At 56.2% G+C, this 17,942-nt stretch overlaps 10 protein-coding genes across 10 annotated transcripts; 5 read left to right on the top strand and 5 right to left on the bottom strand.

The window, feature by feature from the left end:
• The first annotated feature begins 58 nt into the window (after window positions 1-58).
• PHYSODRAFT_354455 (hypothetical protein) lies at window positions 59-632 on the top strand. Its single transcript, XM_009526759.1, has one exon. It carries the CDS (start codon window positions 141-143, stop codon window positions 561-563), a length of 423 nt encoding a protein of 140 aa, XP_009525054.1. The 5' UTR covers window positions 59-140; the 3' UTR covers window positions 564-632.
• Window positions 633-640: 8 nt separating this feature from the next.
• PHYSODRAFT_360243 (hypothetical protein) lies at window positions 641-1,926 on the bottom strand (the record flags this gene model as incomplete). Its single annotated transcript, XM_009526758.1, has 3 exons — window positions 1,492-1,926; window positions 1,243-1,401; window positions 641-1,201 (listed from the first exon to the last, which is right to left on the bottom strand). The coding sequence occupies exons 1-3, from the start codon at window positions 1,597-1,599 to the stop codon at window positions 641-643; spliced, it is 828 nt and encodes a 275-aa protein (XP_009525053.1). The 5' UTR covers window positions 1,600-1,926.
• A 2,646-nt stretch (window positions 1,927-4,572) lies between these two features.
• PHYSODRAFT_386131 (hypothetical protein) lies at window positions 4,573-4,944 on the top strand (the record flags this gene model as incomplete). Its single annotated transcript, XM_009526757.1, has 1 exon — window positions 4,573-4,944. A coding segment is annotated over one exon (372 nt), but the record flags the coding sequence as incomplete, so codon positions are not given.
• Window positions 4,945-4,996: 52 nt separating this feature from the next.
• On the top strand, window positions 4,997-5,938 carry PHYSODRAFT_492993 (hypothetical protein; the record flags this gene model as incomplete). The annotated part of the gene is made up of 1 exon (XM_009526756.1): window positions 4,997-5,938. The coding sequence occupies one exon, from the start codon at window positions 4,997-4,999 to the stop codon at window positions 5,936-5,938; it is 942 nt and encodes a 313-aa protein (XP_009525051.1).
• A 345-nt stretch (window positions 5,939-6,283) lies between these two features.
• On the bottom strand, window positions 6,284-8,541 carry PHYSODRAFT_496101 (hypothetical protein; the record flags this gene model as incomplete). The annotated part of the gene is made up of 3 exons (XM_009526755.1): window positions 6,284-7,735; window positions 7,809-8,394; window positions 8,483-8,541. 3 exons carry the CDS (start codon window positions 8,539-8,541, stop codon window positions 6,284-6,286), a joined length of 2,097 nt encoding a protein of 698 aa, XP_009525050.1.
• Window positions 8,542-9,015: 474 nt separating this feature from the next.
• PHYSODRAFT_488143 (hypothetical protein) lies at window positions 9,016-9,591 on the bottom strand (the record flags this gene model as incomplete). Its single annotated transcript, XM_009526754.1, has 1 exon — window positions 9,016-9,591. One exon carries the CDS (start codon window positions 9,589-9,591, stop codon window positions 9,016-9,018), a length of 576 nt encoding a protein of 191 aa, XP_009525049.1.
• Window positions 9,592-10,015: 424 nt separating this feature from the next.
• PHYSODRAFT_495345 (hypothetical protein) lies at window positions 10,016-11,497 on the top strand (the record flags this gene model as incomplete). Its single annotated transcript, XM_009526753.1, has 2 exons — window positions 10,016-10,801; window positions 10,916-11,497. The coding sequence occupies 2 exons, from the start codon at window positions 10,016-10,018 to the stop codon at window positions 11,495-11,497; spliced, it is 1,368 nt and encodes a 455-aa protein (XP_009525048.1).
• Window positions 11,498-12,380: 883 nt separating this feature from the next.
• Window positions 12,381-13,041, bottom strand: PHYSODRAFT_491333 (hypothetical protein; the record flags this gene model as incomplete). The annotated part of the gene is made up of 4 exons (XM_009526752.1): window positions 12,381-12,420; window positions 12,502-12,589; window positions 12,662-12,755; window positions 12,829-13,041. 4 exons carry the CDS (start codon window positions 13,039-13,041, stop codon window positions 12,381-12,383), a joined length of 435 nt encoding a protein of 144 aa, XP_009525047.1.
• Window positions 13,042-13,271: 230 nt separating this feature from the next.
• On the bottom strand, window positions 13,272-14,223 carry PHYSODRAFT_497133 (hypothetical protein; the record flags this gene model as incomplete). The annotated part of the gene is made up of 6 exons (XM_009526751.1): window positions 13,272-13,358; window positions 13,426-13,570; window positions 13,643-13,692; window positions 13,783-13,910; window positions 13,988-14,066; window positions 14,158-14,223. 6 exons carry the CDS (start codon window positions 14,221-14,223, stop codon window positions 13,272-13,274), a joined length of 555 nt encoding a protein of 184 aa, XP_009525046.1.
• A 104-nt stretch (window positions 14,224-14,327) lies between these two features.
• PHYSODRAFT_490678 (hypothetical protein) lies at window positions 14,328-15,411 on the top strand (the record flags this gene model as incomplete). The annotated part of the gene is made up of 4 exons (XM_009526750.1): window positions 14,328-14,553; window positions 14,642-14,759; window positions 14,829-15,110; window positions 15,189-15,411. The coding sequence occupies 4 exons, from the start codon at window positions 14,328-14,330 to the stop codon at window positions 15,409-15,411; spliced, it is 849 nt and encodes a 282-aa protein (XP_009525045.1).
• Between the last annotated feature and the right edge of the window lie 2,531 nt (window positions 15,412-17,942).

Genomic DNA, 17,942 nt, shown 5'->3' with positions numbered 1-17,942 from the left:
CTTGGGATCTGCCCACGCCCCGAAATACTTGCCAGCCTTTATCTCGCAGACGTTCTCCATTCCCATTCACACATTGTGTACTGGCCGAGCACAGACACCAAGACGCCCAAGGCAGTAAGTAGCAGCGTCAGCCTAACGCAATGGAGGTGCTGTCGATCAATGCGACGTCTTTGAGGCGTTCGACTCTTTCGTCCCGAGGCGCCTCGCGGAGCTCCACGGTGCGCAGTCTGAACACCCAGTTCAAGATGGACGAAGAGTACTCATCAGGCAACAACAACCACGCGCAACCTCAATTGCACCCTGTGATCACAAGCACCAAAGCCACGCGATGCTGTCGTCCAAAGGAGTGGAGCCCCGAGGCGGAGGAGGCGTTCCGCGTGCAGCAGACCGGATGGCGCGACATCAAGGAGTATATGGAGACGTACGGCGAGCCGGAGCGCTGGCACAATGGCTTCATTCGCTGCACTCGCGTCAAGGCCAACGGCTACTACACCTACTGGCGCCCACACCGTGAGTGCGATGACAAGTACCTGTACACCGTCAAGCTCTTCGAGTATGCCTAGAGATGCGCCTTGTGCCAAACTGCAGGAACTGTATTAACCCGCGTCAATAAAATCAATTGAACCGCCTTGAACCACGTTTACTCCACGAAACTGAGCTGGCCAAGCGCCAGCGCGATGCCGATCAGCACAATGGCGAACATCCACAGCGCATTCGATTCACTTGGCTTCTTCAGTTGCCGCTGTTGCTGTTGCGCCTTGCCGATGCCCTTGCTCTCACCCGCAACCTCCTTCTCATCCAGCAGTCGTCCACCCCAACGCTCCTTCTCCTCCTGCTTCTGCTCCGCCAGCTTCTCCTTCAACGTCGCCATGGTCTCTCTGATATTCCGATCCGTCGGGTGGTGCTTCGCCGCCTTACTCAGTTTCTCCTTAGCTCCGTCCAGGTCTCCCGTCAGCAGCAGCGCCTTTCCTCCACGGTACAACGCCTTGTCGTTTTCCGGGTCGATCGCCAGCGCCAAGTTCGCGTTCTCCACCACTTTGGCCAGCAACTCGTCGTCTTTCTCCCCAGTTTTAGGCGCTCCTTGGGCCAAAAAGCACGCCGCCAGGTTCAGATACACCGGCAGCCGCACCACGTTCACATCCGCTCGGTTCTTCTTGGTAAACTGCCACGCAATGACCACAGTAAGTGCGAGTTGCCAGCTCTCCACGGTTAATTAATGGGGTCCTTTGCTGCGAACTGTACCTCGAAATGCCACGTGCCCTCGTCAAAGTCCACGTGGTAAAGTGCGCGCTCGTACCACGTCACAGCTCCTGCAATGTCGCCAGCTTTGAACTGCGCGGAGCCTCGTTGGCGGCACAGATCTGCGCGCTCGATGCGCGTCTCGAAGATGCAGGAGCGTTCCTACAGATTAAGCGAGGAATCAGGGGGCGTAAACTTTAGAGGGCAGTAACTTTGCGAATTCTGCGAGTTTCGAGCTGGGGAGGGACTCACGTCGTGCATCAGCATCTTGGTCTCTTGGTCCTTGTCGGGTGTCGCCTCTTGGGCTGGCGGAGCGTCGGCAGCAGGCTTAGAGGCAGCGGCATCTTCCGACGAGCCCATGGTGGATTGGCGATAAATTGTGAAGTGACGTACGTGGCGGCGCTTTACTTGGTATTTGTATGGGACAACTTTTGACCAATGGAAGGCGTGTAAGTTGTAAGAGACCGCATTGAAGAACCTGAGGAGCGAAGATGGAGACGCCGCCACCCCTCACGGAGCAAATGCGCGCGGCGACGCGGGAGATCCACAGCGTCTCAGACCAGTAGGTCGCTGCACTCGTAGTAGCTTTTTGCGCGAGGACTCTTAAATTTTATTGGTGGTTTGCTGCTTCAGTTTGGTGAACCTGAAGCTGGTGGTGGCGCTGACGGATAAGACGCTGTACGGTCAAGCGCTGATGCGGTTTTGTGCGTGCTAGAAGGACTCTTATCTTTTATACGGATGAGGCTGGAGGTTGTTAAATTTTATACTGGTGTTGGTGTCGATAGACTACGTCTACGCGCAGCTGGAGGCGGCCATCGAGACGCACAAGGAGCACGAGGCGTTCAGTGGACTCAACGAGATCTTGGGCGAGATTGCCAGGGTAATTGTTATGACCTTCTTCTGTAGTTGTTGCAACAAATGTACTGATCAAGTGTGCAGGCTGACGGCATTGCCAAGGACCTCAAGTTCTATCTCGGCGAAGACTGGACTGCCAAGTACCAACCGCCACAAGCTGTGCACGACTACGTCAAGTGCGTCGATATCTAGTTGCCTATAGCGGGTGTTCATAGATTTAATGATCTGGTATTGTCTCGCTACAGGCATCTGCAGGAGCTGGGCAAAAAGGTAGCACGAAGGGAGAGTTGTTCATGCGGACTAGTGATGGTTATTTATCTCTTCGCGCTGGCGACGAAACGCACTACGCGCTATAGGACCCGCTGTTGGTGCTGCCGTACTGTTACCACATGTACATGGCCATGCTCGCGGGTGGTATGATGATCAAAAAGCTGGTCAAGAAGAGCTTCAAGCCGCCAGAGGGAGAGGGGCTCAATGCGTTTGCCTTTGACGTCAAGAGCAACAAGGTAACTTGAATTCGATGGCTATGCGACGAGTTTGGTTGGTGAGCGATTATGTCTGCTGGACCTGTGTGCTAGTCCCTTCGTGATACGGTCAAGGACAAGATCAACGCTGTCCCGCACGACGAGAAGACGAAGAAACTCATCCTCGCCGAGTCCGTGACGTGCTTCAAGCTGAACAACCAGGTGCGTCCACGGTGTATTATCATTAATTGAAGCGATCACCGCCCACCTAAACGTGCTGATAACTCCCTTTCTTTCCTTTTTTTGCTAGCTCGTGCGGAGCCTTGACGGCACTGGAAACCACGTGATCAAGTTCGTTTTAAAATGGGTCATCATCATCGCCCTTGTAATCGCGGTACGTCGGATACGAACCACATACGAGGTACTCTCGGCGTCCTTACTGGCAGTTGCGTCTGGCATCATGTTTTTTGTCAATGCAGGCGTACTTTGCTCTTTCACGGAATTCCACATAACGTGCGAATCACGAGGCTAGGCTTCGAACGCGATTCTTGGGAATCTGGTACTGCACTACTTGTGGTGTTGCAACTTGCAACTTGCAACTCCATACTCCCGAGTGCAAACTCGGCAATTCAAAAACACTTGCAACTCGCTCGCATTGGGCTGTGCTTCAGTCACTCTTGGCTACAGTCTCTCCTTTCCACTGCGAGAGACCTACTTCAGTTTGCTTTCTTCAGCAACGATACGTACAGCTCGAAGTCCTTGAACGCTGGGTCATCCTTCGAGTAAGCTCTGCCTCCCACGCCCAGCCTCTTCCTGACGTAGGAAAGCGGTCTTTTCTCCGCAATTCAAACACGAATCAACGCCTTGGTCTCGCCGCGATACGGACTGACGATGTTCATGAAGGGCTCCTTGTTCTTGAAGCGCTGGAAAAGCACGTCGTCATACTTGGTCGCATAGCTGATATAGGTGTTGTACTTCTTCCGTCTAAAGCGTGAGCCCAACTTGTTCAATCCCAGGTGTAACCAGACGTGAAATGTGGGGCGGCCTAGTTGTCCCTCCTTCAACCAGTTGTCCACCTTTTGCGCTGCAGCTTCCTTCACAACGCTGGCCTTGGCAGCTTCTTTGGTCTTGGCAGCCTCGTCGGTCTTGGTCCTATACACGGTATTTTGTTCTGACTTTTTCCCTGCTAGGCGTCAATGAAACATTGACACATAATTTGCGCAAGATGCCTGGGTAGAGGGAATGTATACACCGCCGATGAATAGAGCTTGGTCGGTGGTCTCGTAAAAGTGTAGCTTTTCAACGAGAATTTCAATGGGGCATGTTGAAGTGCTTGGACAACTTCGCTGCTAGTCAACTCTGCAGCTAGCGATGTTGTCCGATGTCAAGAAAACAAAGAGCAACAGATTCCATCCAACGAGGAAACAGCCTGAAGATGAGCGACTGTGAGGGCGCGACCCAAGGCGAGGTGCTCGTGACGTTCTACGCAGCAACAACGAGCGCATTGAGGATGCGTGCTATGCCGAGGCAGAGCTCGGTCGATTGAGCTCCACCCCATGCGTCATCAGCGTGGGGGTGCGGACGAGATGCTGCCTGTTGCGGACCTGTTCATTCCTCAGGCAGGAGGACCTGCTGGAGATTGCGATCACCCCGCGTCCAAACGGTTGGTGGAATGCCGCGTGACGAGACACAAAACGAAGCGTTAGCTTCTTCTCTAGTGTAAGAGGGGTTTTAAGCAGCCAGTATACCTATCTCCATTGGTGTTGCTTTGGTTGTCATTTGTTTGCGTCTCTTCGTGGCACATGGCTACAGTGTCCTTGTTATGGCTACACTTCTCTGAACAAATATAGCCCTTATATACTCCCCAATAATGACGCGCGGGGACTTCCAGGGGCGTCGTCCTCCCCGCGATCGTCGCGGTCGAGGGCGAGGTAGAGGGAGAGGCCGCGGCAATGGTAGTGGCAATGGCAGCTCTGCCCCCACTGCACGCGCGCCGCCACCCGCCCCTGCCCCACTCAACCAGGAGCCGATCCGCGGTGCATGTGCAGCTCTGTGTCCCCCGAAGGAGGCCGCGGACCGCGCGCGCACCCAAGAGCTCAGTCGCTTCGAGCGTCCGTCGTCAGCCGCCGGTGGTCAGCGCCTCGAGCCCGTGAAGAAATACCGAAGAGCTGCTGCCGGCCGCGACGTGTGGGGCCCATCGGAGCTGAGGCCGCCCTCCGTGCTGCTGCGCACACTGCGCCACCTGTTCACGGCTGTGCTGCCCTGGCCCAGCAGCGGCTTCGACGCCTACGAGCAGCGCGGGTCTGCGCGCTCTGCGGAGTTCCTGGCCGTGTATCACTTCGTTAACGACCGAGTTCGCAGCGTCCGACAGGACTTTACCGTGCAGGTGGGCAGGCTTGAGGACAGATGATGGACACTGGAGGACATCGGCTGACTTTATGTTGTCGTTGTGTCTTGGACAGAGAGTTGAGGACGGCACGCTGGTGACGGCGCTGCAGCAGGCTGCACGGTTCTATCTGTTGGCGGGGCTGCGCTCCGTGCAGTTGTTGGACGGCGTCAAGACGCAGCAGGACTGGAGCGACAAGCTCAACGACGAGCAGCTCGCGTCGGCGCTGTCGCAGCTGCAGGCGCTCTACGGCTTGCACGAGCTGGCTGGGTTCGACCATGAAGACGTCCCCGAGCTGAAAGACGCGGGGGAGTTTGTGGCGTACGACCTGCTGCTGCATGCGGACGAGCCGCAAGACGTGGCGTGGATGCTGCTCAAGCTGTCGCCCAAGCTGCGGAAGCTGCCGATAGTGCAGCGTGCATTGCGCGCGTTCGTGGCGCTTCAGACGGACGATTTCCGCGCGTTTTTCGCCGAGTTTGGAGCCATGTCGCTCCTGGAACAAGCCGCGGCGTTGCGTCACCTACCGAAGGTCTGGGATCGGGGCTTGCGTATGATGAACAAGGGATTCGGCAAGCAGGATCGATTCCCGCTGGAGGAGCTGGCACGCTGGATGCACCTCGCTGATCCAGAAAGTGAAGGCGAAGGTGAACTCGCTGAACGACTCTGCAACGCCATGAAAATCCAAGCACAGCGTCATCCGCCGCCCCCGCCGCCAGCCCCAAAAGAAAACGAAGAAGTTGCTGACTCTTGGGAAGTCGTCGATGACCTCACGGCGAAGGTGTCGTCGCTATCGGTGAAGAAGGCGCCGTCCTCAATTGGCTTTGCACAGTTCAAGCTCGCGCCACTGCTTGAGAGGATGGACTCGGGGGCGGTGAGGTCACTACTTCGCGATGTAGTCAGCCGCATCGAAGCAACTTTAGCGGCCGAGGGCGCGCTCTTGACGACGACGGAGCTGATCATGGGCAAGACACAAGAAACCAGCACAAGCGGTTAGCACGCAGAGCGCCTGGGAGTGAGTGAGTTTGTGAGAAGTTTGTTTTGGTCGTTTTTATTTGTCTCTCACATACAACAAAGCTTTTCCAAAATGCAAAATCGCAGCAGCTTACCTCCGTAGCCAGCGCCGGCGGAACTGGGAAGAGACTGTCTTCCCCCGTTGCTCGCACTACGTTCGACTGCTGCGCCATAGACTGATTCTGCATGCTGCCTCATTTAGTCGCCACTTTCGACGGTACTTGGTTTCTGTAGTATGTCCCCCCCTCTCTTGTTACAGCACTTGGCGAGCTGCGGCAGCTCTGCAACAGGTATCTGCCCTGAAGTCGGTGGAAATCGCACAATGGTATCACACCTTAGTTTTCTTCTTGGGAGGCGGCAAGCTGTCCAGCGCGTCGAAACTCAGCTCCACCTTGGTGTCCTGCAGGTTGTCCAGGTCGCGGTACGACGTAGACACTTGGCGAGGGTCCACAGGCAGCTCGCTGTCTGGAACGCGCGGTGGGCCGGATGGAGGTCCACGAGAGGGAGAGCGGCCATAGCCACCGCCGCCATTGTACCGAGGTGAGCGCGGCGGGCGGTCAAAGGAACCTCTCCGCATGCGGTCGTCACGCGGTGGGCCGCGACCTCGGTAGCCATCATCGCGGTAGAAGCCGCGGCCGCCACCACCTCCGTTGAAGTCTCGGTCGGGTCGTCCACGGTATCCGCCGCCATTGCGGCCACCGTTGGAGCCTGCACGACCTCCGAGAACGGCACCTCCAGGGGCATTATTGCTGGTCTCGAGAGGAGGCATCGGGTGCTGCTCGTCTTCGCGGTACTGTTCCCACATGTAGCTCTCGCCCACTTCGGCAACCTTATCCACCACCAGCTCCGGGTGCTTGTTGCGGATGTGCTTCTTCACGAAGTCCATGGCCTTGAAGAGTTTCGTGCACAGTCGGCAACGGTGCTTACCGTCGTCGCTGGCCTTCTCGCCGTAGTTCGAGTAGGTGCTTTCCAGCGCAGCCTCCTCGCGCGTCTCAATCTCGTCGACCAGCGCACGGTCCTTCGCTCGCTTCGCCTCCACAACATCCGGCGCCAGCTCCTTCAAGTACGCCTGCACCTTTTCATCCAACGCTGCAGCCCATCCGCCGATGGCCTTCGCGGTCTCGCCTGCGGTTGTAGCCTCCTTGTCTCCGGCTTCAGTGTTCGCAGCATCGTCCTTGTTTTCCTCAGTCGAGGCATCTTCCTCCGGCTTCGCAGTGTTGGCAGCAGCTTCCTGGCGAGCCTTCTCTTCCTCAATGTCGCGTGCCGACGGCGGTGGGCGGCAGAAGAGCGCAGGGTGAGCATGCATGATGTCACCCATGTCGAGGCACTGCACACCGGCATAATAAATATAGTGGTGCACGCGGCGCAAGTAGGCCACGACTACGTCCAGCTTCTGCTTATCAGTCGAGTAATTTTGTGCCACCTCCTCCGACGCCAGCAGCGCTTCAACTCCAAAACGTGCAAGCTTTTCCTCGGCTCCGTGGAACAAACGATCGTCCAGCGCCTTGGCCAGAGCGGTAGCCTGCTTAAAGTCCGCGGTCAGACGCTCAGGCACCGACAAGTACGACGGCGTCTTGAGCGGTGCACGAGCGCGGTGCGGAGACACCTGCAGACGGAACGGCGGGAACAGGTTGCCGTCCTCCACGAAAGTGTTGTGGATCTTGGGCATGGCGTCACTCGCAGCGGCCGCACTCTCGTAGATGATGTACGCCGAGCGGTCAAAGTCGAACGCGCTCTTCTTCACCGGGTCCGACAGGTACAGGTGCACGAACGGTCCTCCCTAAGAAAAACAAAAAGCCTCATCAGTCCACTACTACTTCATCGTCCTCCTTCCAGCATCTAAGCACACGCACCGCCTTCTTGATCGTCTCGCTGAGCGTAGCCACAGGGCACGCGCAGGGCACGCGGCGCACATACAGCACGCGCGCGCTGTTCTCGAGATCATTGGCGAAGTCCTCGCCCAGCGGGTTGACGCCGTTCACCACGGGCGGCTGCTCGTCCAGACAGATCTTGGCGGCGCCGGAGCGAACGCGCTCGCCGAACTGCTTGGCCTCGTTGATCTGCTGCGTGGTCTTCTGCTTCTCCACGCGGTGGCGCAGCGCCGGCGAGTAGCGCTCCTGCAGCCACTCCTCGCGCTTGTGCAGCTCGAAGAAGGCGCGCAGCACGCGCTGCACGTGCTTCTTCTTGTACTCCTCGTAGCGCTGCTGGTAGACCTCGGGCGACACCTCGTCCGTCTGCCGCATCATCCACACCTTGTACGACACGAGCGGCTCGGGCAGCGACGACGACGGGCGCGCGTCACGGCGCGGAGGACCCTCCTCGAAGCGCGGGCCCGAGTCCCAATCCCTGCCGCGGCGCGGGGGGCTGCGGCTGCGGCTGCGGCCGCGCGGAGGTCCGCGGAACCGCATGTCGTAGTTGTCGCGACTGTCACTGCGGTGGCTACGAATTAACAGGTAAAACGTTAGCTTTACAAGCTCTATAAAGTAGAAGAATACGACAACCGACGGACGCCATAATTTATACGCACCGGCCGCGGAAGTCGTCACGCCCGTACGGCGGCCGCTGGTCCGGATACGGCGCGTTCATGGGCGGGGGGCCGGGCGGGTCGCCCCCTCTTTGGTCCATGGGCGGGAAATCCTCGCGTATCGGAGGCTCCGCCTGCAGTAGAAGAGAGATACAGTGGAGACGACAGAGTGAGCGAGCTTTATCGATTGATTTAAAGCCCTCCGGGGGGTTCTACGCGCGCTGCAAGACTGCGGCAGGTAGCGGAGACGACGAGGAAGGTGATTGGATACGTTGGGACGCACCATTCTGGGTCTAGAGTCCACGCGTTGAAGGGGAAGCTGACGCACGAGACGCTCGCACTGTTGACTGCGTGTTGGATGGCGATTCGAAGACTGAGGCGCCAACCACCAAGGACGCGAAAGGGTTGTCATATGTTATACATGTACCGAACATTTGGTACAGTGGGACTGTCTATTCTTATAATATCGGGCGGAGTGGTCAAGTTGAAGTGAGCGCAATTGTCAATGGGATGCAATGTTGTATTATCCGAGTTGGTTAAACCTCCGCGGAACCTCGGTTGGCCGCGGCCTTGAGACTGCGTGGGGGGCCCATGGTGTTCTCTCCAAAGGTGAAGTCCTCGGCGGGCGGCTCGCCATTGTTGACCGGGATGGCGCCCGTGGTGAAGAGGATGTCGAACACGATGCAGACGGACGCCAGGAACATGGTCACGACGGCCGTGACGATGTCGCGGCACTTGAAGTCGCACACCTCCTCCAGCAGCGTCTGGATGTCCTTGTCCACGCCCGAGCAGACCGAAGTGCCCACTGGCGCAGCGGCCACGGCCACAGCGCACGCGAACGTGAAGAGGAGCCACAGCGAGTCGAAGAGCACGAGCGCGCGCTGACTCGGCTGGCGCATGCCGCGAACGTCGAAGAGCAGCACTCGGACCGTGTACGCGATGATCACCAGCGCCCCGACGGTCATGAGGAAGTAGACCTGGTTGCCCGACCGGAACATCTCCTGGCCGTAGTCGCAGCTCTTGATGCCGCCGGAGCCTGCGGTGCCTGCAGCGATCAACGCTAGGAAGATCGTCAGTAGCCGACCGACCATCGGAACGCGTGCGTGCACCATCTTGAGAGTTGAAAGCTTGAAAGAAGTTGGCGGAAGCTTGGAGTGGGGTCTACGAAGAGAATTCGTGAATGAATGAAGAAGGCGGAGTTTGGCAGTGCTCCAGCGTGCATTCCAATCGCACGAAGGGTTATGACACCACCTTTCATGCCACTAAGAATACCCTGTCGATCCCTCAATGCGATGCTGCGTGGTGCAGGTTTGGGAAGTACCATCACATCGCAGCGTTGACCCGCAGCACCGCACCGAAGTTTATATTTACACAAGCTTCTTCTTGTCGGTCTTCGAGAACCACCTCGCATGCTCAAGTTGAGACCAGACCTGGTCTATTTGCGACGAACTAGCGTACTAATGACGCGGTGTTGGGTGATTCGAGGGTGCTGGGGTTCTCCTTTTATGAAGAGTAACGAGGTCGCGTTGACACAGAATGTCTACCGCATTACAAGTCACTACGACCACGGCTAGCAAACCTATCGATATTGTTGGCATCGATGGGAGTCCTGAGCGTGCGGAATCGCCAGCGCAAAACGAAGAGGACTATTCGTCCGATGATAGTGAAGACGACGACGAATATGAAGACGATGATTCAGACAGCGACTATGACTCGGATGAGGAAGACGATGAGGAACCGGCGCTTGGTCCCTTGCAGCGCTTGTCCAATGCGTTGAGGACCAAGCAGCAGAAGATGCTAGCCAAGCGGCGTCACCCTGTTCTCGAGTGGAAGGCAGCAGCTCAATGGCACGCCGACAATGCCGCAGGCTTGGCAGCTGCCGAGCAAGAGCGAAAGGACCGTGAGGCAATGGCAGCCGAGAAGGCAGCACGTCGAGAACGGAAAGTAAAGCGCAAGGCTCAACGCAAGTTCACGAAGCAGAAGGAGGTCGAGTTCCGCACGCTCCTGGAGGACTACAGCCTGGCGATCACCAAGAGCGAGAAGCGCACCGCACTCATAACACAGTTCGCGATTGAAAACCGCTCGGTTGAGAAGCAGAAACTGGCAGCGATCGAGGCGGCTAAACGTGCCGAGCAATTGCGTGATGCAGCGGAGAAGATAGCGCTCGCCGAGAAGCGGGATGAAGAGGAAAAGCAGGCCACGTTGGCCCATCTACAGCAGTGCATCGAAGTCTCCAACGAAATGGGGAGGCGGTACGGTATCCTCCCAGCTATCACCACACCCGTCGCTCCACCGCCTCAGGAGCAGGACGAGACGTCTCCAGTGCTCATTCTTCGGATCAACAGCGCTCCGATCACGAGTCCCTCAAACAACCCCGAGTTATCTTCACAATTTACTCGGGGGGCGACATCGCTATCCTCCTTGCCACCTCAGAAGCGGCAGTTCTTCACTCTCAACTTGAAGCGATGCAAACACGTTGAAGAGCTTCGTGGAGAGCGGATCGGGGATCGAGGAGCCAGGGAATTAGCACGATCACTACTAACCGGGGCGTGTCCGCGAGTGAAGAGCATTCACCTGGGCTGGAACCTCGTCAAGTACTCCGGAATCGCCGCACTGGCAGATTGCTTCACGCGTGGGGCCTGTGCACAGCTCCAGGAGCTCGATCTGCGCTGCAACAATATCGACAGCAAGGCGTTCGCGGCGCTACTCGCCGCTCTGGAGAAGGGGGCGCTCCCTGAACTGCTGGACATCGGACTGCAGGGCAACGTGTTGGGCGACGAAGGAGCGCGAGCCATCGCACACGCGTTCTTCCGCGGCACGCTACATGCTCTGAGGCGCATCGACATTCGCCAAAACAGGATACGCAACGACGGCGTGCTCGCACTCTGGAACGTGTTCACGGCACCAAACTTCAGACGCTTCTGCCCGAAGCTCGAGCTGCTGGATATGCGGCGGAACGACGCCCACGGAGCTCTCACGCGCTCGTTTTGCCCGTGTCCGCCCTACCTCGAGTTTTAGTTGGATGCAGCAATGTTGGCACGCAGATATATTGTCCACTTAGTCTTGCCGTAGATCAACGTCGCTCGAAGGTCGGTGTTCAAGCTAATGCTTCGTCTTGCTAGTCTCTTCACGCGGCATTCCACAACGCGTTTGGGCGCGGGGTGATCGCGATCTCCAGGAGGTCCTCGTTGTCCTCCTTGGGAGTGAACAGGTCCACGACAGGCAGCACCTTGTCCGCGCCACCGAGGCTGATGACGTGCTTGACCCATGGGGTGGCGTTCAATTGGCCGAGCTCTGCCACGGCACAGCACGTATCACCAAGGTGGCCCGACAGGCACGACGTCCCCAACAGACCAGCCGATCTGCTCTGAGCGTGAGCCAGCAGCGCTTTCTTGAAAGACTCAGTCGTCAGCGGGTCTGGCAGTGGGAACGGAGGCGGCGGGACGGCGGCGCCTCCTGCATCAGCTTGGGCGTTGGCAGCAGCGATCGCCTCCACGAACTCGTGCACCTTCCTCCAGCCGAAGACAAGGGGACTTTCCTCGCCACACGCCCGCTCCAGGATGCCGGCGTACACGTGGGCCTCGTTGCTGCTGCGTAGGACGTCCTTCAGCAGCACTTCTTCGTCTTGTATGGTGCTCTTGCTGTCGTTCGACTTGGGGCAGGTCTTTCCTGGGTGGCGTCTTGTTTGTTGCTCGCTTGCCTGTTTGCTTTCCTTTTCGGAAATGACTCGAAAACTGCTCGGTTCCTCCAGAATGCGCAACATAACAAGCTGCTTCAACACACCCCAAAGCGATGCAAGCGTGCCAAGAGCTCTGCAGTGAACGGATCGCGTGCACTATGCGACTGTGGCAGAACAGAGTGACTTTTCTTATGGCTATAGTTTTACCAGCCGCGTAACTCGTCACATGAAGGAAGCTGAAGCGTTCTTGATCTCTTGCGTCCTGTAGCGTATTGTATTGAGCAAGAATGGAAAGTTAAAACATAGCACGCGTAGGATATCTGGGTGTTGGTTAGGCACGTACACGCTGCGGATGAAGAGAGCTTGGTTGATGGTTGACGCGGACTCGGGCAGACGCAGTGTTGGATTGTCGATTCCGAGGTTGTGTAGAGCTGCAGGTAAAGCACACAGGAGAGAGCTCAAAGGATTGAAGGCCACCGATATCGCTTAGTGCTGCGTTGTACCTCGATCATACTGCGCTGGGGTGATGAAGCCCTGCTCTTTGACATCGAACGCAGCGAACATGGCCTTTAAATCGTGCTCCTCAAAGAACGGGATCTGTTGCCACCAAAATCGAGTTGATGAATCAACTAAATGCACCACGGATGACAAGGTTTATCTCCGCTCGTACATGACTTTGCTCCTGCTTGGCTTTCCGCATCTCGCCCAGTTGCTGGATGAGGAACTCGCGAGGGTTGGTCGGACGGTGGTAGAGTAAAAGAGTCCCCAGTCCCTCGAACAGCTCCTTGATGCCGTGCGACGCCATATAGAGCTCCGCACGCACCTTCGGGTCCTTCGTGTTGATCTCAGGCGGCATGGAGCTTGCACGTCGCGCCGATGACATGGCTCCGGCTTGCCTGCTCTTCGCTATAGAAAAAAAATACCCGGGCTGCCAAGCGACGCCCAAACTAACCGTCGCGGTGTTTGTATCTAATAATTCGTCCTCGACACACCACATACCTTCCGATTGACGTCCCTGCGCCCGCGTGGCAACCCGAAGTGGCACAGATAAAAAAAATAATCGTCCTCTATTGGCACGACTAATCCATCGTGCGTAAGACTACGCGACGAGGATCACTTACTCGTAAAAGGACTGTGGTCAGTATAACACTGGTCAAACATCTTGTCGACTTCATCGCGCGCTTCGGCAGGGAACATGGACTGCAAACAACCAGCCCTCCGTTAGAAAAATACATGTTATCCACACCATTCTACCCAACTGACTTACACTGGTAGAGCGAACCGCGTGCTCACGGACGCAGCGCGCGTTAAGCCAGCGCGCGCTCTTCTGGAAGAACTCGACATCGGGCAGCACGGTCTCCAGCAGCTTGGCCTTCTGGTAGCACTCGGACTCGCGCGCCGACCGGATCTCACTTCAACAACAACACGATTCACAGTCAGTACAATGCCCATCACTGCATTAGCAGTAACGTAATGTGGCGCACCTGCACGCCAGCACGTCCGACTTGGTGATGTCCATCTTGCGCACCGTGAACTGAATGACGACAGCCACACGATGCCGTTAGCATTGATTGACGTATCACCGGAACTCACCTTCAACTCTAGAAATTAGGTCAGTACGTACGTCGTAGGCGTGGATGAGCTCGTGCACCATGGTCTCCTCCACCTCGCGCGCCGAGTGCAGGCGGTTGGCGCAGAAGACGACGGTGGGCGGCGGCGCCGAGAAGAAGGCGCGCGCGTTGCCCTCCGGGCCTGCAACACGTCACAACAAAATGTAAGAGAACTTGAGCTGCGGTCTCTTTAAGTTAGTATCCACACACGCAACGCACCGTCGTCCCGGCAGTCGAGACACACGAAGTCGATGGCCGGCACAGGGCTCTTGCCCTCGCGGTGCTGCTGGGCCAGGAACTGTAATATCAACATACAAAGACCAATTAGCCCCCACCAATATGGATAAACTATGAGAGACCGTCACGCCTGCCTTGTTGATGATGCCCACGATGTGCTGCGGCCGCCGCTGCTGCAGCGCCACCTGCACCGCGTCCTCGCACTCGTACAGCTCCATGCCGGCCCCACTGTGTGAACCCCCGATCTTACACATATACACACCATATAATGTGGTGCACATAATCCCACGCCACTTCAACCACGTCTCGCTCACTTCGCAAGATGCGCTTCGACCGTCGCGTGGCCATCGTGACTGGGGCCGGCAACGGCCTGGGCCGCGCCTACGCCGAGCACCTGGGGAGGCTGGGCGCCCACGTGGTGGTGAACGACCCGCAGAGCCACGCAGCAGACGCCGTGGCCCGGGGCCTGGGAGGGGGCGACCGGGCGCTGGCCAACTACGACAGCGTCGAAGAGGGGCACAAGGTCGTGGACGCAGCGCTCAACAAGTGTATGTGTATGGGTAGAACAGAGTAGAACGGTGGGTAGAGTGGGGGTAACAATGTGGCATTGTGTTCTACCGTTTTGTGTGTGTGTAGGGGGGCGCGTGGACATCCTCGTGAACAACGCGGGCATCATCCGGGACAGCTCCTTCGCCAAGATGACGCAGCAGCAGTGGGACGACGTGTACAAGGTGCACTTGGAGGGCACCATGAGGTAGAACGAGTGTAACTGAGGTAGAACAAGGTAGGACGGGGAGCTGATACTGTTTGTTTGTTGTTGTAGAATGACCAAGGCAGCGTGGGACGTCATGAGAGAGCAGGAGTTCGGCCGCATCGTCAACATCGCGTCGGCGTCTGGGTTGTACGGAAACTTCGGCCAGGCCAACTACTCGGCCATGAAGCTGGGCATCGCTGGGCTGACGTTCACGCTCTGCAAGGAGGGGGCCAAGCGCAACATCATGGCGAACGTTGTGGCGCCGCTGGCCAAGTCGCAGATGACGGAGGGCTTGCTGGAGAAGGACCTGAACGACAAACTGACGCCCGAGAGCGTCGCTCCGCTCGTTGCGTGAGTCAAGCAAGCGGATTTTAAGGCATACAGTGGGGGAGCGTCTTCATTGATGTCGTGGCTGCGTATTGGTTTTAGGTATCTGTGTCATGAGAGCTGCGATCGAACGGGGAATGTGTACGAGGTGGGAGGTGGCTGGGTGGCCCAAGCGCGCTGGCAGCGGTCGCGCGGAGTTGTGTTCCCGAAAGACAAGCTCACGATAGAGAACATTGCGGCGCAAATCGACGAAATTGAGGTAAAGTGCGGCACTGCAGGCTTGGAGATTGCCGTATTTAGCTTATTTTTTCTCTTTTGTGCCTAGAATTTTGATGTAGAACCGACGCGGTACCCGACAAGTCTGCAGGACACCATCGCCTACGTTCAGCGCATTCTCAAGTAGCTCATCCACGCGCAAGCCTCATCAGTTTGGCAAAAAATCGCTCAACGTTACACATAATGAAGGTAAAATCCGGCTACCCGAGGCTTTGGTATTCATCTCAGAATCCACTATACTGTATATGTTTGGTCAACTTCGTATGCAACCATGGTTCACGGTTACATGTACTTCCAAATACTATCCAGGCACAAGGGTTACTTACCTGGTACGCGGACAACGTACAGCTGCAGGGGAAATGGGTGTATTGGTGATCAATCGTACAATCCGACATTTCAACAGCGGCAACAGGTGGTTGAGAGCGGACACCGACACCAGCAGATTATTGGAGATGACGGGCCTCGAATCTTACGAAGACATGCATATCCCCTCTTAGCATCGCGCCCTAATCAAAGCGTAAACGTGGTATAACCCCAGACTTACCGAAAAAGTGGATTTTGTGCCCGACTTCGACCACCCTCTGCTGCATTCGGACAGCGAAACGAGTTTCTGAGAGAGCTGTGCATGTATTTCGTTGGCCCTGCGCACGTCACAACAACGACGCCATGCAATCGCCACATCAACAAGAGTCATCTGTATAAGCTCCGCTTGGAGCGTTGGACACAAGAAACAACGACACAGACTTTCGTCAACTGTTACAAAACAACTACTTAAGTACTTTTATTTACAGACCGCGACAGCATCCTATAACTTTTCCGGATTACATGCAATTTGACCCAAATTTTCAGAGCTGCTTTGGATTGTGCTGTGGAAGAGCTATGGATAGACCGCGTCTTGCGACAGAGCAGCAAGGGTACATTTATCGTCACCTACCCACACCTGTATATTATCCAATGATATCCGGCTATTTTGACTGGATAAACTTGTACCCCGCCAAATTAGATATTGCCTACAGTATCCATTTTTCAGATAAATCGGGGTTACCGTAACCTAAATATGGGTTGTGTAGTTCGATGACAACTGAGCCACTTTACCGCTCCAAAGCAAGCACGCTGGTATCGAGATGCCTCCTTCCAAAAGAGCGCGAACTGAGACTCCTGACGCCGAGGCGGAAATCATCGCAGAAGCTCAAACTTACACAACAGATAACCGCGGCAGAGCTCTCACGCTCCTGGAACGTATTGGCGTCCTCATCGGCACAGCCAACTTGAAGTCTGGCGCTTTGAAATTACGTCAGAAAGAGCCACTCGCAGTCAAAGTGTTGGCCGTCTGTTGTCGCGCTCAGCCAACACAGTCCGTCAGATTTGGAATGACTTTGCCAAGTATCGGTCTCTACCCGTGGCATCGGCGCCATCTAACCGTGAGCAGAAGCCGTCCCGTATATTGGCGACTGTTGATATGGAGAGGTCTGTGCGCAAGTTTATTCGTGAGCGCACGGTAGCCAAGGACGCCATACACCACCTCATACAGCAAGGGTTGTTAGTCGTCGACGTCACCGACAGTGCCGCTACGGCCTCAGCGCTCCGCACCGTCCAACGCTTCGTAAAACGATGTGGTTTCAAGCGGGGAAAGCGGAAAGGGTCGACATATCGGTTGTTAGCTGAAAACGAAGCTAAGCACGGTAGCTACGTGCAGATGATGGCATGTGAAAGTGCCGATCGCGTTCGAACGGTGTATCTCGACGAAAGTTGTATATATCACAACTACTCCAGTCATAATGACTCCCTTTATGACCCGACGGACCCCAACGTGATAAAGGAGAAACAAAAGCGTCGCCGATTTTGCTTCATCGCTGCCATTATCGACAAAGACCGTTACCTCCCGGATGCCGATCATACTGAGGCTGACAAAGCACAGTTTTTGCCGGAGACGCTTGGCATTTTTGAGGGAGGCAAGCAAACTAAGGATTATCACGGGATGTTCAATCATGACTACTTCAAAAATTAGATTGAAACGCTGCCCGTTTGTCTGGAAGACCGCCAACTGCACCACTGCCGCATCGTGATGGATAACGCAAAATACCACAAGAAGTTGCCGCCCAACACCCCCCGAAAAGGGAGTCGGAGATCCGACATGCAGGCTGCTTGTAAGTTGTATGGCTTGCCTTACGCTGAATCTGATACAAGCGCGATCATGTGGGGAAAGTTGTCACGGCACATTGCTGAGCACGTAGAGCCAGAGATTGTGACTATGGCGAAGAAGAAGGGCCACGAAGTAGTGTTCACGCCTCCACACTACTCTGATTTACAGCCGATTGAGTATGTGTGGGCAAATGTAAAGGGAGAAGTTGGGCGCCAGTACACCAAGGATACTACATTCCAACAGATCAGAAGTCGGCTTGATACAGCTTTCAAAACTCGTCGAAAACTGTTCAAGGCTGCATTGACAAAGCAAGAGCCCACTTGGTGGATCTGAATGCTCAGATCAAACGTTATGATAGCCGCAGTGAAAACGAGGATTCGGACAGCTCCGAGAGCGACGAAAGCAGTGCTAGTGATGACGACACTAGCTAATATTTT

The sequence above is a fragment of the Phytophthora sojae genome (genome assembly GCF_000149755.1).
Source record: "Phytophthora sojae unplaced genomic scaffold PHYSOscaffold_3, whole genome shotgun sequence".
In the NCBI taxonomy this organism is placed as follows: Eukaryota; Oomycota; class Peronosporomycetes; order Peronosporales; family Peronosporaceae; genus Phytophthora; species Phytophthora sojae.
Note: the sequence above shows the minus strand (reverse complement) of the source record. Positions and strands in the feature narration are given on the sequence as shown.

Coding starts and splice junctions, on each gene's coding strand:
- PHYSODRAFT_354455 (XM_009526759.1), top strand. CDS start 141: ATGGAGGTGCTGTCGATCAATGCGACGTCTTTGAGGCGTTCGACTCTT.